At 32.7% G+C, this 15,319-nt stretch overlaps 1 protein-coding gene across 3 annotated transcripts in view; it reads right to left on the reverse strand.

Annotated features, from left to right (window-relative positions):
• Positions 1–15,319, reverse strand: part of Vps13 (vacuolar protein sorting 13C) — an 87,891-nt gene that overhangs the window by 29,225 nt on the left and 43,347 nt on the right. For all 3 annotated transcript variants that reach the window (XM_072541869.1, XM_072541865.1, XM_072541858.1), the window contains exons 13-25: positions 14,849–15,090; positions 14,290–14,563; positions 11,658–11,884; positions 11,342–11,494; positions 5,709–6,167; positions 5,372–5,653; positions 3,185–3,464; positions 2,223–2,515; positions 1,903–2,091; positions 1,571–1,754; positions 1,313–1,506; positions 1,128–1,253; positions 808–1,035 (exon numbers count right to left, since the gene is read on the reverse strand). In XM_072541869.1, coding sequence (XP_072397970.1) covers positions 808–1,035; positions 1,128–1,253; positions 1,313–1,506; positions 1,571–1,754; positions 1,903–2,091; positions 2,223–2,515; positions 3,185–3,464; positions 5,372–5,653; positions 5,709–6,167; positions 11,342–11,494; positions 11,658–11,884; positions 14,290–14,563; positions 14,849–15,090 — 3,131 coding nt within the window. The remainder of the gene's footprint in view (positions 1–807; positions 1,036–1,127; positions 1,254–1,312; positions 1,507–1,570; positions 1,755–1,902; positions 2,092–2,222; positions 2,516–3,184; positions 3,465–5,371; positions 5,654–5,708; positions 6,168–11,341; positions 11,495–11,657; positions 11,885–14,289; positions 14,564–14,848; positions 15,091–15,319) is intronic.

Here is a 15,319-nt window from a genome sequence, read left to right on the forward strand (position 1 = left end):
TTTATAATTTACAATTTATTTACTTAACCGTAGAAATTTATATTTTCGACTGACTTCAACAACCTAATTTATCTTTATATATAGTCGCTTCAGTCGTTCCGGAATCTCATGGAAGTTTCTCGGCGGCGTTAGACAGCTGTACGATAGGATCGTCGCGTACCATGTTCGATAACGTGCGTAGCAACGGTTTGGCGTAACAGATTGATGGAAATGTAGAAATTGAGAAAGCATGAGTACAGCAAACTTTACCCGATCTTGAACCGTGCGATTTCTATATTACCTGAGATAAAATCTGCTTTAAAAGGATTTAATCTGTTAAAGCTATGAAAGAGAAAACGGCATGCGTCCCGGAGGAGCTGACAGAATAAGAGTTCCAGAAGTGTTTCGAACAATCGACGATTCGCATGAAGCGTTGTAAGGATTGAGGAGCAGTCTGTATTTAAAGTGATAATAAGAAAACATGTATGGAATCGAAATAAAATGTTCTGCAGCCTTGTTATTTAATAGCAACATCTCTTATAAATATACATATTTATAAATATTGAAAGATGGTTACATATAATCATTGAAATGCAAAAGTTGGGAAACGTACCATCATAATATTTGATCCCTTTGAATATATGATAATAAAAAGTTACACAGAATGTTTGTATAAATCGATACAAATAGTTAAAAATAATCATTAATAAGAAAAAGATATACAAAGCACCAACTTCTGTTCTGTTTAGTAAATATGGTAATAAACAGTGATAAATAGGTACATATGTCATATAATAATAATTAAAGTTCAAAAGATAAAGAAAGTACCTGTGCCTTTATCTGTTCTTTATCCAAAGCAGAAGCGAACGCTTTTCCTAGATATTGAAGATTTTCCAGAAGAGTTTTGGTAACAGTAAGTTCTAAGTTTTTCTCAGATTCTAAATCAATCATCATAAGAGGTGGGGGTAGCTCTATTTCGCATTTTTCGCTTTCAGACTCTGCTGGGCTTAAAACGGATGTGTTGTCCATTACGGATTGCTCTGTATTCATAGTTACCTAAAGAAAAACAATAGTTTGCACAATTAATTTAAAAATAGAGAACTATTTTCAGTTTTAGAAATGAAAAGTACTATTATTACATTGCTTACCCCAACTTTCAATTCCCAAGGTATGTGCTTGTTATTAAAGACTTCAGGCTCGATCAGAGGTTCCCATGAAGCAAGTTTGCTGTTATAATAACCCATCTGCATGGTTAGTGCGGCCTCCAGTATCATCTAAAATAAAAACAATAATCGAAAATTTCTTTTTGTAGTAAAATATGCAGAATCTTTACCTGTGAACTCCAGTTTTTAACGCTACCGGAGAATCCTGTTTCCAACATCAACATTGGTAAGGTTTTGTTGCCAACACCCGCTTCTACAGTTAAAGTTACTGACGGAATAGATATTATACATAACTCCTGAAGAACTAGCTTATCATGGTCAGCAGGACATGTATCCTCCAACGCTAAGGCATCTGTACCGTATTCTAAAATATCAAACCCAATGTATTCATACGTTCCAGTAAATTTAAATTACAAAAGTATATTTACCTGTGTTTAAATACCACAATTTTTCTGGTTTGAGTTGAGAGTCTTTCCATAAATCGTCATATTCGAACTCTTTTTCATCTTTTTCGTTATCCTTATCATCTCCACCAGTCATAGTAGCTAAAGTTTTGTTAAGAAGCTCTATTGTCGCAGGAGAAACGCTCAAATATACACTAGTCACCAAAAGCTAAAAGGTAAATAGAAAAAACAGTTACAAATTGATATAAAGGGCTTTGAGTAATAAAAGGTTGTAACTGATATGAGGGGACGGAAAGGGTAGCCACAGAAAAGTACTTCGGAGAATTGAATTGAAATGAGCATGAAATAATACTTACTTCCAAATGTAGTCCTTTTTCTGGAGGAGTAGACCCTGCCAAACTAATGTCTAAAGGATGAAGCACATTACACCTTGTGAAAGGTCTAAATTCAGGATTATAAACACACCGATACAGTTCTAATTCTTTGATTATACCGTTTACAACCTGGTGTTTGCCAGCAGCACGGTACTTCAGTAAAATCTCGGCCTAAAATATAGAAAGAAATTATAATAATGTTTCTAAAACCAAAAAATCAGATAATATAAACCATCAAAAGCTAGTTATTCATAGTATCATAGATACTCGTCCAAAAAGCTAAAAATATAATATTTTCTTACGTTTAGAATCATAGCTCGTGTATCCACATTATCCATATGTTCAACCAAAATAATATCAGGTTTTTCCAATTTAAGATTTATGGTCATGTGTTGTTCTACAGCTGGTTTGTCTGCAGGTTTAGGTTTTGGTGTGGGGACATTTGGTTTTCCGGCACCTTTGATTTTAAACTGAGATTCTTTTGCGAGAAGCAAATTCTCCTGTTCTTGTTCTTCTGGTATTTTAAAGAAGTCGGCCAGTTTCATGAGGTATTCAATGGAGAGAATGATAGTAAAACTGAATACCCGAACGTCAGCTACAAAATATTAAATATATGCTTAAATAAATAATTATATATATATATATATATATATATATATATATATATATATATATATATATATATGTAACAATAAATATAATAATATAACATAAATGTAGTTCACTATGATAGTGGAGGGTTCTCCTTCAAATGTTGGAGAATAAAAGAAAGGATATTAGCTACTTCATCCTTTTATTGAAGATATTCCGTGTATTAATTCATAGACATCATTAGTTCATCTTAAAATTATTTAAATAAGCCAACATCCATAGATACAAAATAAGATGGAAGTGAAGAGAAATAGCTTAATTTATGAACCATACAGATTGAAAAATACAAAAACAGAACTGTCGGTTTTGTAAAAGTTAAAAAATGTTCAAAGAACAGAATTGTAAAGAAATTTTGATGTAAGTAATATTACTTACATCTAAATTTTTGTTTAATTAATTATCCTTAATTAGGGACTAGCTAATGTCAACTTATAGATTAAAATCTGTTGATAACAGTAAGCGTGTTTGACAAGGAGCAGAAGCTTGCTATTCAAGTTGCATTCCGATGATCGCGTTTGGTAGAATTTTATCTAGAAGTTTATATATAAAACACCATATGATATACCGTCATATGCCTGTCATATTTAGATAAACGTATAATATAAGAACTTACCAAACATAGCATTGTCTTTCATCTGGAAAGTGACATCGATCATGCTCTTGGTGGAAGCGCTCTTCGGATCGACAAATTCGTAAGTGGCATCTTTAGGCGAAGATCTATCTATGATCCTGTTCAATTTACCTTCCCTGCCCGGCCGAGCATCGTCCATAAGGCAGTTCATAAGCAGAACTGAAGTTACTATGGAATTATCTGTCATTATGCGGCCCTTGACCGATAGTCCTTCAAGCCAGAATTTGGCGAATTGTTGTTTATCAGCACCAGGTACTTTGCTCTAGAAAATTTGCCAAAAATTATACAGGATTTCCAAAAAACAAAAGGGTAGATAATAAAGTAAGCCACATATTATGTAACTTACCTTAGTACAAATGTAAATGTACACACAAAAAAGTTATATGTCCCTTGTAACTACAAAATGTAAATACATTTTATAAACTGTTTTACATTTTGTAATGGAAATGGATACGTGGCTTTCTTATGGTAAGAGCATATTGTTATAAGTCAGATACCCTTGATTGCGACCCTGTGCGTTAAATAAATCGAGACTCTCTCCTCCGCCGAAATATTCCACGAACTAATTGATACCATCGACGCAGAAATGACCTTCGAGAATTTAGGAGTTCCTGTCGGCCAGTCAGCAGCTTCGGGAAAGTTAGTTCTCATTATATAAGCAAGCAAGTGCGGACTCAAGATTATTATTGGCGAATCTACGAATCAGTGCGAATTCTTAAGAGATGATTATTAATATAAATAGTAATATCGTTATTCCATATCGATTTTTGAAAAATTTCATTTATTTAGAAATGCTGTACAGAGTAGAAATATAAGACTCTTGGAATTAATAACATTAAAATACAAACTTTTGAAATGTGTGTTTTTCGAAAGATTTCTAAAGGATATCTAGGACGGAGGACGTGACCAATAATAAGGTGCTAAGAAGGATAGAAACTGACAGAGAACTCTTTAATATTGTAAAATACTAGAAAAAAAAGTTATTTAGGGCATATCTATAGACGAGAAAAACTGCCTACGATGCATATTGGAAGGAATGGTTGAAGGAAAGGAAGGACCAGGGAGAAGAAAACGTTCGTGGTTAAAAATTGTAATAGACTGGACAAGCATGGTTACCCATTCATTATTAAGAACTTTTAGCAATCCAGAAACCACTTTAAAAATAGCTGCTCTAATCACTGAGAAACCATCGGAGTAAGTAAAAAAGGGGAAACAATAGATATTATGATCACAGTATCCCACAAGGACTAAAAATTAACGTAAAGAAAACAAAGTTCATGATCATTACAAAGCGACATATATGTAGTAGGGAATCTAGCCATCGAAGGAAAATAAGTAGAAATGATTAACAACTACAAATACCTAGGAACCTGGATAAATGAGAAAAATAACGAAAGTATAACAATTTAACTGCGGATAAGGGGCCTAAAATATTATATATTCTCTATTTTGTTGGAATGGAAAGTTTGACATAAAAAGTAAAATATATAGACGATAAAAGCATTTGAAATGTTCTGCTACGGCGTTTTACATAAAATCCGAATAGCTATGATGATAACCAACTTCTGATTATGATGATAACCAACTTCTGATGAGGGAAGGAATTACAAGAATAAGTGCCGTAAGACTGTCACGTGTCAATTTTCATTACAAAAGAACATATCGTATTCGGCATCGTATAATAGATAAAAAATAGATTTTCATTTTGTAACGACGGTTGTAATTTTTTTGTATGCACAGTTGTACTAATATAGTGGATTCCAGAAGATGTGGTTTTATTTATAAGCCAACTTTTTGTTACACCCTGTACCAGCCCAATATGGGGGATGTAACGTTTACAAACAATTACAAAATTTCATTTTGAATATGTCCGTTTATTTTGTATTTTAATAAAAACTGACACTAAAAAATTAACTACTACTGAACTAACAGGAAAAACTAGACTTTTGATAAATTTTAACATATTCCAAAGCAACCTATTTTAGTTTTTACAAATGTCTTGACGATGACAGATAAAATATTTCTTAAAAACTCTCCAAAGAAAAGCAATATGTAAGGAAAATAAAGGTAACAAACAATTGTCTTATTTGCTATGATTTACATCTGAAGAAAAAGTACATATTTTGCCATTTTTAATTCAACGCTTGTCATAAATAAGCTAGAACTCACCTTTTCATCAGTCAAGTTATGATGCAGCGAAATAGTGAACTTTTCCATTGCAAAGCTAAACTTCAGGAATATGTGAGGCTTCTGTTTGGTGGATCCCAACCATATTTCTTTCGCAACATCAGCTTTAGTAGACACAACAGAGCTAGAGGTGTGTGGAGCAGCAGCCACAAGTTCTTTATTTTCTTCTAAGGTGTCTTTTTCAACAGCTTCAACTTTTCCTTCAGCCAAATTTCCGCTAAGGATTTCCATGATGCGCTGATAATCGATGTTGCCCATCATTATCTATAAAAAATTAATTTCTGAAGAAACCTGGGGTAAGAAAACGACGAGCACTTACATGTATTGATGGTATATCTCCTGATATATCTAAATCCGGTACAGACTGATACCAAGAAGCTGACAAGTTCCTCTTCACCGACAAATTCAAATTAAACGGTTCCAGCATATAATATTCATTAACCAACCCATAGTGTTCGTCCAAAAGCACTCTAGACATCTTCAAATCTTTAAAACCAATCTTCAGATCATCTATAACAGCAGGATGGCCTTCCTCGTTCTGTATATCTAACGTCAGGAACTTATTTTCTAAAGTTATGATACCCATATCTAATAATAGACTGTCGTAGCTGTGTGAATTGATTGGTACCATGATAATTGGAGCTTTAACGATAATATTGAGGGATATTTTAGTAGCCTTTTTATATGCTTCTTTCATGTTCTCTTTGGCAGCTTCAGCGGCTTTTTGGGAGGCCTCGAGAATAGCATCTTGGGCCGCTTGGAATTGGTTCAAGAAATTCTAAAAGCGAAACAATAGTGTTAAAGTGCAACAGAACGAACCATCTAAAATAATAATTTTCAGGAGACAGTTTATTTTTATACTTAATTTTATATTTAATTTTGGATGTGGCGGAAAATTTTTCTTACATTAAAAATTTCTTGTTGTGACATCACTGCTCTATACGGTGGCGTCACTAATATGAACAATTAGGAAATGGGACAACTAACCATAACATTTCAAAAATTAACAGTGTTCTACAAACGACAATTTTTATACCGGGTGTGTCCAAAGAAGTGGGGCGGTCGAATATTTCGCGAAATTTACATCAAATCAAAAAATTGAAAAGCAAGTATTCAATATTTTTCAAAACTCTATTGAATAACACCAAACATAATAAATAAACGATCGTCCATAATAAACGACCGTCCATAATAAACGATCTTCGAAATAAAACTAACAAATCTCAAACATTTTCTCTTCCAAACCCTGAAAATCTAAATGAATACTTCGTTAATGTAAGTAAAAATATACCATCAACTCTTTTGCCACAACAAGATCCTATTTCCTATCTCCCCAATTCAAAAAAGGTCTCGAATTCATTCTTTATAAGACCAGTTAATAAATCTGAACTAATTCAAACAATCAGTAGTATCAAACTGAACTGTTCCGCGCTGCAATAAATAAAGTAAAGATAGCCGTGATGATCGCCAACATCCAGAACGAATAGGCACTTTAAGAAGAAGAGTAGTATCAAAAGCAAATCTTCCTGTAGTAATTACTGATGGACTATCCATAAAAGTTTTATTAAATCTCCCAAAAAATGTGTTGGAAGTCCTGGTCTCACTAATTGATGATTCCTTTGATAAAGGTCTATTTCCAGACTGTCTAAAGACAACCATTATTATTCCTCTTCATAAAAAAAGTGAAAAAGCCAATTTCTGCAACTATAAACCTATTGCTTTATTACCGGTCCTATTCAAAATTATTAAGAGACTTATTAATATTATGTTAATGCGACAATCTTCATCGGTTTTGCTAATCATCATTACTTTAGTACCATGGCTTTACTTAATTGCAATAATTACAGAACGGTATCAACTGCATACCTGATATTGTTAATATATTTACCGTTTAGTACTGTTGAAATCAGGTCTGTCATTCGCAAAGGATTTTTCGATTAGTTTCCTCCCATACTTGAATTTGTTCTCTATTTTTTATAATTATTTTTCCTTTGCTGTCAGCAAGAGTGAGTATATTATATTTCTTGTTATTATTGGAGGTTTCTTTTAATTTTTTGTAGAAGTTGAATGTATCATGTTTCTTGTCTATTTCGTCACACATTTCATTTATCCACTTTTCTTTTGCTTCTTTGATTTTTGTGTTTTCTCCTCTCTTCCGCTAGTTTCAAAATATCTTCAGCCATCTATTTTTTCCGTTTCTTACTTTTCGTGTTCTTAATTTCTTCTCTTTGTACTCCAACTACGGTATTTTTATAGTTTGCCATATATTTTCTATTTCTTCGTCCCTTGTTATGATTGTTTTTTTCAGGTCTTCATTAATTTTGGTTGCTATTTTGTCTTTATTAGCTTCGTTTCAAAGTATTTCAATCTTGCACTTCTTTAGTTGGTTTCGGCGTATTGTTTTTAGTTTTTGTCTGAAATTGATAATGAATGCATTGTGGTCTGATCCTTCGTCCATACCTGGGTAGGTCACTCAGGAAACTTGATTTAAATCTATGATTAATCTAAGCAAAATCAATTTGATTCGTTACCACCTTTTGATTATTCCAGTCTTGAGGTGATTTCCATGTATAGATTTGCCTGGGAGTTAGTTTAAACCAGGTGTTTGATACCACATATTCTTCTTGTTGGCAACATTGTATCAGAAGATCGCCCCTGTCATTGCGTGTGCCTAATATGTATTCTCCAGTGATTCAGTGATATCAGCTACTTTTTCTTTGCCAATTTTTGAATTAAAGTCGCCGTATAATGTTGGTGTGGTGTTTCTTGATGCTTTTTGTGATATCCGTTATTCCTGCATAAAATTCTACGTCATTCTCTTCTTTGTCTGCTTGCACACTATACAATAAAACTGCAAATATTTAACATTTTCACAATCTTATTTTCAGTGGTAGTAAAAAATCTCTGTTAGTATATGTTAGTTATCTGATAAAACTATAAAACAAGAAGAGCATCGAATAGTTATACAAATTTTTGTAAAAATAAAAAATTGTTACTTTTGGAGGATATAGCAGATAAACTAAACCGATAAGATATGAGAAATGTGTTTTTATATATTATAATGAATACTACCATTCTGTATAGAGGGTAGTTCAAGAATCAATAAAGTCAATAAAGACAAAATAGATAGTCATATTTAATACATATAAGTTCCCTATTGCACCATTATGTTGGATGTTATGTGTGTATATACAGGGTGGTCCTTAAGTAATTGTACAAACAGAAACCGTAGATTCTGCACTTTAAAATATTACGATTTAAGCCAACTTGGTTTAATAAAATGTTGATATTAAAAAAGATACAGGGTGTTAAAGTGGAAATTTAAAATTTTATTTTTTGCTATATATTTTACGTTTGTGAATATTTTTGTACAAAAATTTACAGTTAGATGCTTTTGAGTAGGATAAATTATAATTTTATACATACTTTAATGTAACTAATAGAGGGCGCCACATATGCCACATGTGTGACATAAATTTGCGCTCAACTTTTTTGCTCTTTAAGTTAGCTCTATTTGTGTTAAAAAATATTAAAGATACATTATTTTTACAAAGAAAAGGTATACCTGTTAGTAACCTAAAAATTCAACCGTTTTCGAGATAATCGCATTTTATAAGTCAGCTGCATAATAATTCTTAGTTTGATATTTGTGCGGTAAAGCACTGAATATCTGTAGATAAGCATAATTCATAGTTTATTCTTATTAAAACAACTCAAAGATGATAATGTAATATCAAAAAATGTTTTGTTACGGGTGCTAAATGTCTTATTGGAGAAAAGATTCTTCATCTTCTTCTTTAGGTGTCGTGTCCGTATTCAGACGTTGGCCGTCATCATGTTTACAATTTCCCTTTTCTATCGCTTTTTAAGTTTCTATAATGGCTTTTTTCTCTATTTCTATCTAACCCAAAATATGTGGTTTATGCAAGATAGTACACCACCACATTCTAGAGAGAAGGCAGTTAGAACATTACAACTTTTCTGAACGTTGGATTGGTCGTGGTAGCCATATTCCTTGGCAATGTGGTGAGATATTGATATAATTATTTAATTCATAAAAAATCCGAAAAGAATACTTATTATTCATTACGTAAATTGTTTACCCATTTTTATTAGGACAAATAGAAACTAGAGCACAGGTATTGAATAACACATATGTGTCTTGTTACATAATACTTTTGCTACAAATCTAACCTTAAATACTCAGCATTTTTACAAAAACATCATCGTTGGCCTAATAACCGATATTGTTATAAATATAGTAAACACACAGGCAATTTAGTTCAGCATAATATTAGTTCGTTAGTAAATCATAATAGTCCATTTGTTCGAGATGTAATTATAGTTACTCGTAAGCTGTAACGTAATCATATAAATAAGTAATGTCATTGATAGGTTATTCCGTGTGTATATAAGTAACCAATTAACGAGATACAATACAGTTTAATACATTATTTAACCTCTGCGACAAATAAGATGTAGTTCCATAATATACCATAAGATTTGGATGTGTATTCAAAAGAATATATTCATCCATTATACATTATAGCCATCACGTAGCCCAGAATTTAATCCACTTGATTTTGGTGTATGGGGCGCATTAAAACAACGTGTCTATAAGAATCCCATAAACATTCGCAACCAACTATGGGAAGAAATAAATACTGCAGCAGTTTCTTTAGAAACAATGATGCTATTTAATATGGGACGATCTTTTATGGAATATATTGACAAATGAATTAAGGAAAATGGTGGACATATCGAACACTTACTTTGACAAAAAGTTATGGTATTTAGTTTAACTATTTCTTAATTTGGTTTGTAAACTAAATGTTTTGATTATGACTTTAATTTAAAATAAAACGTAAAATGTTTTATGTAAAATCTATTATTCTGTTACTTTGTCAAATCCTATTATTAATAATTATCCTGCTGAAATATTTATTTTATTTAATATTTCGTTAACTGTTAACTTTAGTTAAAGGTATTTTATACCAAAATTCAGAAGTGCTAACGTTTTTGTCTAGTTTTTCTTTGTTGCCTGGAGTAATTGCCTTAAATCAGAATTATGCACCTGATTTGTAAAATGCGATTATCTCGAAAACTGTTGAGTTTAAGTTATTAACAGGTATACCTTTTTTTTGTTAAAATAATGTATCTTTAATAATTTTTGTCCCAAATACAGGTAACTTAAAGAGCAAAAAAGTTAAGTGCAAATTTATACCACATATGTGGCATATGTGGCGCCCTCTATCAGTTACATCAAAGTATGCATAAAATTATAATTTCTCATATTTAAAAGTACCTAGTTGTAAATTTTTATACATAAATGTTTATAAACGTGAAAGTAATAACGAAAAATAAATTTTTAAATTTGCAATTTAACACCCTGTATCTTTCTTAATATCAACATTTTATGAAAGCAATTTGGCTTAAATCGTAATATGTTAAACTGCAGAATCTACTGTTTCTTTTGTACAATTACTTAAGAACCACCCTGTATACAAAGTTTATTTAGACAAAATTCTAGAAATATTTTTCATTCTAGAAAGAAAGAACAGTAACAAAATATTTTATGCGCGATCTGGCAACACTGCATGTAGATTGGTTTCTACTCTTTAAATGCCACTGCTAGTCTTGAACTATCTGGCTTCGACTCTCAGTCTTGGTTTGGCAGCACTATACGGTTCCACTCACCAACCGCAATATTAACTGGAATATACACCTATTGATGTTTTCTACATATCTGAGTGTCATTTGAAGATCTTGGGTAGTTGTGTTTGATTATTTTTGACCACAACTGTTAAAAATATTTTTGACACTTTTCTAGGCGCAGTTTTTCGCATGTCTTGCAGTTATAAAATTAAAATACCAAACCTTATATACAATTTCCAAGATAAGAAAAATATCGATCGGTATCAAAAGCATAAGATAGCTGCATATTTTACTTACCAATAGATTGGAGACATACCAATTCATGAATACAATTCTAGATCTTCCCAACTGTACTGTTATGTCCATATCAGGTAGGTCTGTTTCAACATCTTCGTTGTTGTTCATGACAATTTGTGTCAACAGTGTGTCACCTTCCAATCGAGACATAATCTAGAAAATATAATTAAGATTCAGTTTTTACAATAACTTTCGAAAATCACCAGATTATATTTTTTTGTCTTTTCCTTTGGAAGAATATTAAAAAATGTAATATTATATAAAATCTACCTATCTGAGTGAACCTATAAAAATATATAATTCTGTTAATACTTACCAGCTTGTGCACGCTTTTTTTGTTCAAATCCATAACAGTCATGTCGTTGAGTGTGGCGTTTACTTGGGTATAAGTGTCTTTTACTATAACAGTTGCGTTGGCACCACTGATGGCCATTCGAGTTACATCCGTGGCGTCTGTAGCGATTTTAACTGAAACTTCCTTCAAGGCGGCGTTGATCTTGAACTTAATAGTCTGAACGGTCACCTTCTTGGGTTTCGGGCGTTCTGAAAATATAAAACAACCGAATAAAAACTGCACCATACTATTGAAATTTACAAGATTTGAATTCGTTGAAGCTGTGAAAGTTAACAGATTGGCTGCCAATATATGAGTGAGTTGTTTTTTATAAACAGTAGAATATAAAATAGTATGATACCAAATGTTGATATTTTTTGTTATAATGTGAACGAAAATACACTCCCATAGGAGTGATCATCATTACTCATGAATAATTACATCTGAATGCAGAATACTCCGATAGGAGTTAAGTGAAGGATATAATGATATTTGAAAAAAAATAAAACTTTTTTATCTAGTATTTATTTAGTAACTGTATTTATAAAAAATCAAATTTTTCACTTATGGAATATCAAAAAACATGGCAAGCAAAAGCCAGGTTGTCCAGGACAATTTTTACATGCGTATATAGTTTGCTTTCGTTTCTGATTTTCTTTGAACGTTTTACATTCTTTTCTGCAAACCCTCTTTGTCATTTTATTTCCTTTTTTTTTTCTGTCATAGTTTTTTTTTTATTTTAATTAAGGAATGGACAATATTTTGAAGAAAATAACGAATAGGCGTTACAGGATGCGAACCTAACATGCTTCGAACGTTTTGTAATTGGAAGTCATACAGTCGCAAATGGCCACTCGTGGTGTGTTTATTATACAAATAATATGCATTTATTAAGCTCATCTGCACAAGTCTTGGTGATCAACACCAGACATAAACTTATTATAACTTATAAAGTCTGCTAGATTCTCAGTTTCTTGGCCTCTCTTATTATTGAAAATGCCCATTGAATTGTCGAATTCTGTGGTAATGTACGTCACGTTTCGCTTATCACACCAGTTGCCAACACGTACTTCTTGACAGAACAGAAATTTTTTCTAACCTTTTTTGAGCTTAGCATGTGTTACTTATTTTGGCTTGTCCTTTCTTCTTCCTTTGCCCTATCCGTTTCAGACGTTGGCTATTAACAAGGCTATTTTGACTTTGTTTACGGCACCTCTGAACAGTTCGGTCGATGTTAGTCCGAACCATTGTCGCAGGTTATGCATCCATGAGTGTCGTCTTCTTCCCGGTCCCCTCCTACTGTCGATTCTTCTTTGGACTATTAACTGTAGCAGCCGGTACTTAGTATGCCTCATGACATGTCCGAAGTACTCAAGCTTCCGTTTCTTTACGGTGAAGATTATTTCTTTGCTTTTGCCTATTCTCTGCATTACTTCCACGTTAGTGATGTGGTCTGTCCAGGATATCCGAAGAATACGGCGATATATCCACATCTCAAAGGATTCTAGTTTCTTCAGGGTGGCTTCCGTTGTGGTCCATGCCTCTGCTCCATAGAACAAGACCGGGAAGACATAACACTTGACCAGTCTTAATTTTAGTTCCATTGAGATTTTGCTTGTGAACCACTTTTTCATATTGTTGAACGCGTTTCGCGCTTTTTCAATTCGTGATCTTATTTCTGTTGACTGGTCCCATTTTGTGTTGACTGTGGTTCCAGGGTATGTGTATGTCTCCACTTGTTCTATTTTTCGGTTGTTTAATGTCAATTGCATCGGATTTTGTTGTGTTCTGCTGATGGGCATGCATTTAGTTTTGGTTATATTGAGTTCTAAATGTCCTTTCTATCTGCTCTTAATGTCCCAGTACAATATGTTTTTTATTGAGAAGATTAATTGCTAATTGAACACTATTATAAAAATTATCCAAATAAACAGCATGACTATTACCTAGCATTTTTTCTATAAAAATGTAGTACTATATTTTGTGTATGACCAGGACCACTGTGGATATCTGAAGCGCCTTGGTACACATGACATTTTAATATCAAACCATTTTTCTGTCAACATGTATAACTTGAAGCCGTATTTGTGTCGTTTAAATTGCAGACACCCACGCCAAAGTAAAATTTCTTCATCGAGTGAGAGTTCTCGTCACGATAATAAACGTCAAGTCATTTTTTATTGAAATGCCCTGATATATTCAGTTCTGGAGGCCTATCAATTTCTCTGAATATACCACTTGCAGATTCCGGATCATCGACTACTGCCACTTCTGGGGCGATCCTTCACGTCATTTGTATCTTGGATTTTTTTAATTTTCGATACAGCACTCTGAGTAACACCAACAAAGCAATTACTCTAGATCTGCCAAAATGAGATATCACGTTTCTAAGCATTTAAACAAAGACTTTAACTAATGTGTAAATACGCAAATCAGTTGAATGTGACCAAAATGATACAAAAACAATTCAAATTTTTTTATCATTTTCATTTAAAAACGCCCTAGAATGAATATCAACGACAGTTTTGAAACCACCATAGGCGTAGATATATTACTTGTACGTATTTCAAACTTTTGGACATGCGTGTAATTGATGCTCGTTTACAAAACTTACTTTTAATTTCCTTCGGTAGTTCTTCGGTCAACTCTTCGGCTATGGAAGCAAGTGTAGAAAGTCCGGTCGCTATTCCAGAAGAGTGTATAGTGGCAATTCTGTCGTGGGACGTTTTGACTTCGGCAGCTATCCGCTCCTGGATCTCGTTTCCAAATTTCATCAGAGACAAGAGACCTTCTTGGTGAAGTATTATATTCAAAACTTCGAAATTTAGGAGAAGACTGGCCTCGCAAGATTTGTAGGTGGAATAGAATTCGGGGCATTTGGTATCGACCTAAAAAAATGAGTTTAACAAATTATAAAGATTTAAAAAATATATAAAAATGATTAACGATACTAAAAAAGGTGATAATGATGATGAATAAGAGAAAGATAATAAAAGTGATAAATTGATATAAACGATGAAAACATGATAAAACTAAATTAGATAAAAACGTAAAATATGAAATATAATAAAAAAAAGTGATAAAAATGATCATGGTGAAATTTCTATTCCAGATACATGTTATTTCTACATTATTCTCTATTGTATGTTATCTGGAATACAGTACTGACTTACCTGCATAAATTCGACTTTAAATAACGAACAATCTGTTTTACAGTCGCCCCTTGGCGTCTCGATAATGTTTATTATCTTGGAATCCCTTTCCATCTCTAGGGCTATACCACCCAGAATCAAGGAGATGTCTGTGATGTACGTTTGCTGTTTCAGGTCGCATTTTATGGTGTCAACTCTGAACTTAGCTAGCTGATGTGCTGATTCAGCGGTTGTGCCTTGCTTATTTATGACTACAGAGAGCTCTAGAAAAGAAAAAAGTGTAAAATTGTGAATAATAATATGAAAAAGTGTTGTCTTAATTCAAATTCTCCTTCTGTATTTTTAAAAATCGTTAATAATGACGTCACCTAGGTCGTAGACGTTTATATTAACATAGACCGAGCATACCAGCCGCGGTACTGACGACAAGATCTCTTGCGGTTGTTTGATCTATCTCTATCTAGCGCATTGAAACTCCTCACTCTCTCTCTC

This window comes from Diabrotica undecimpunctata, chromosome 1 (assembly GCF_040954645.1).
Source record: "Diabrotica undecimpunctata isolate CICGRU chromosome 1, icDiaUnde3, whole genome shotgun sequence".
NCBI classification, from domain to species: Eukaryota; Metazoa; Arthropoda; class Insecta; order Coleoptera; family Chrysomelidae; genus Diabrotica; species Diabrotica undecimpunctata.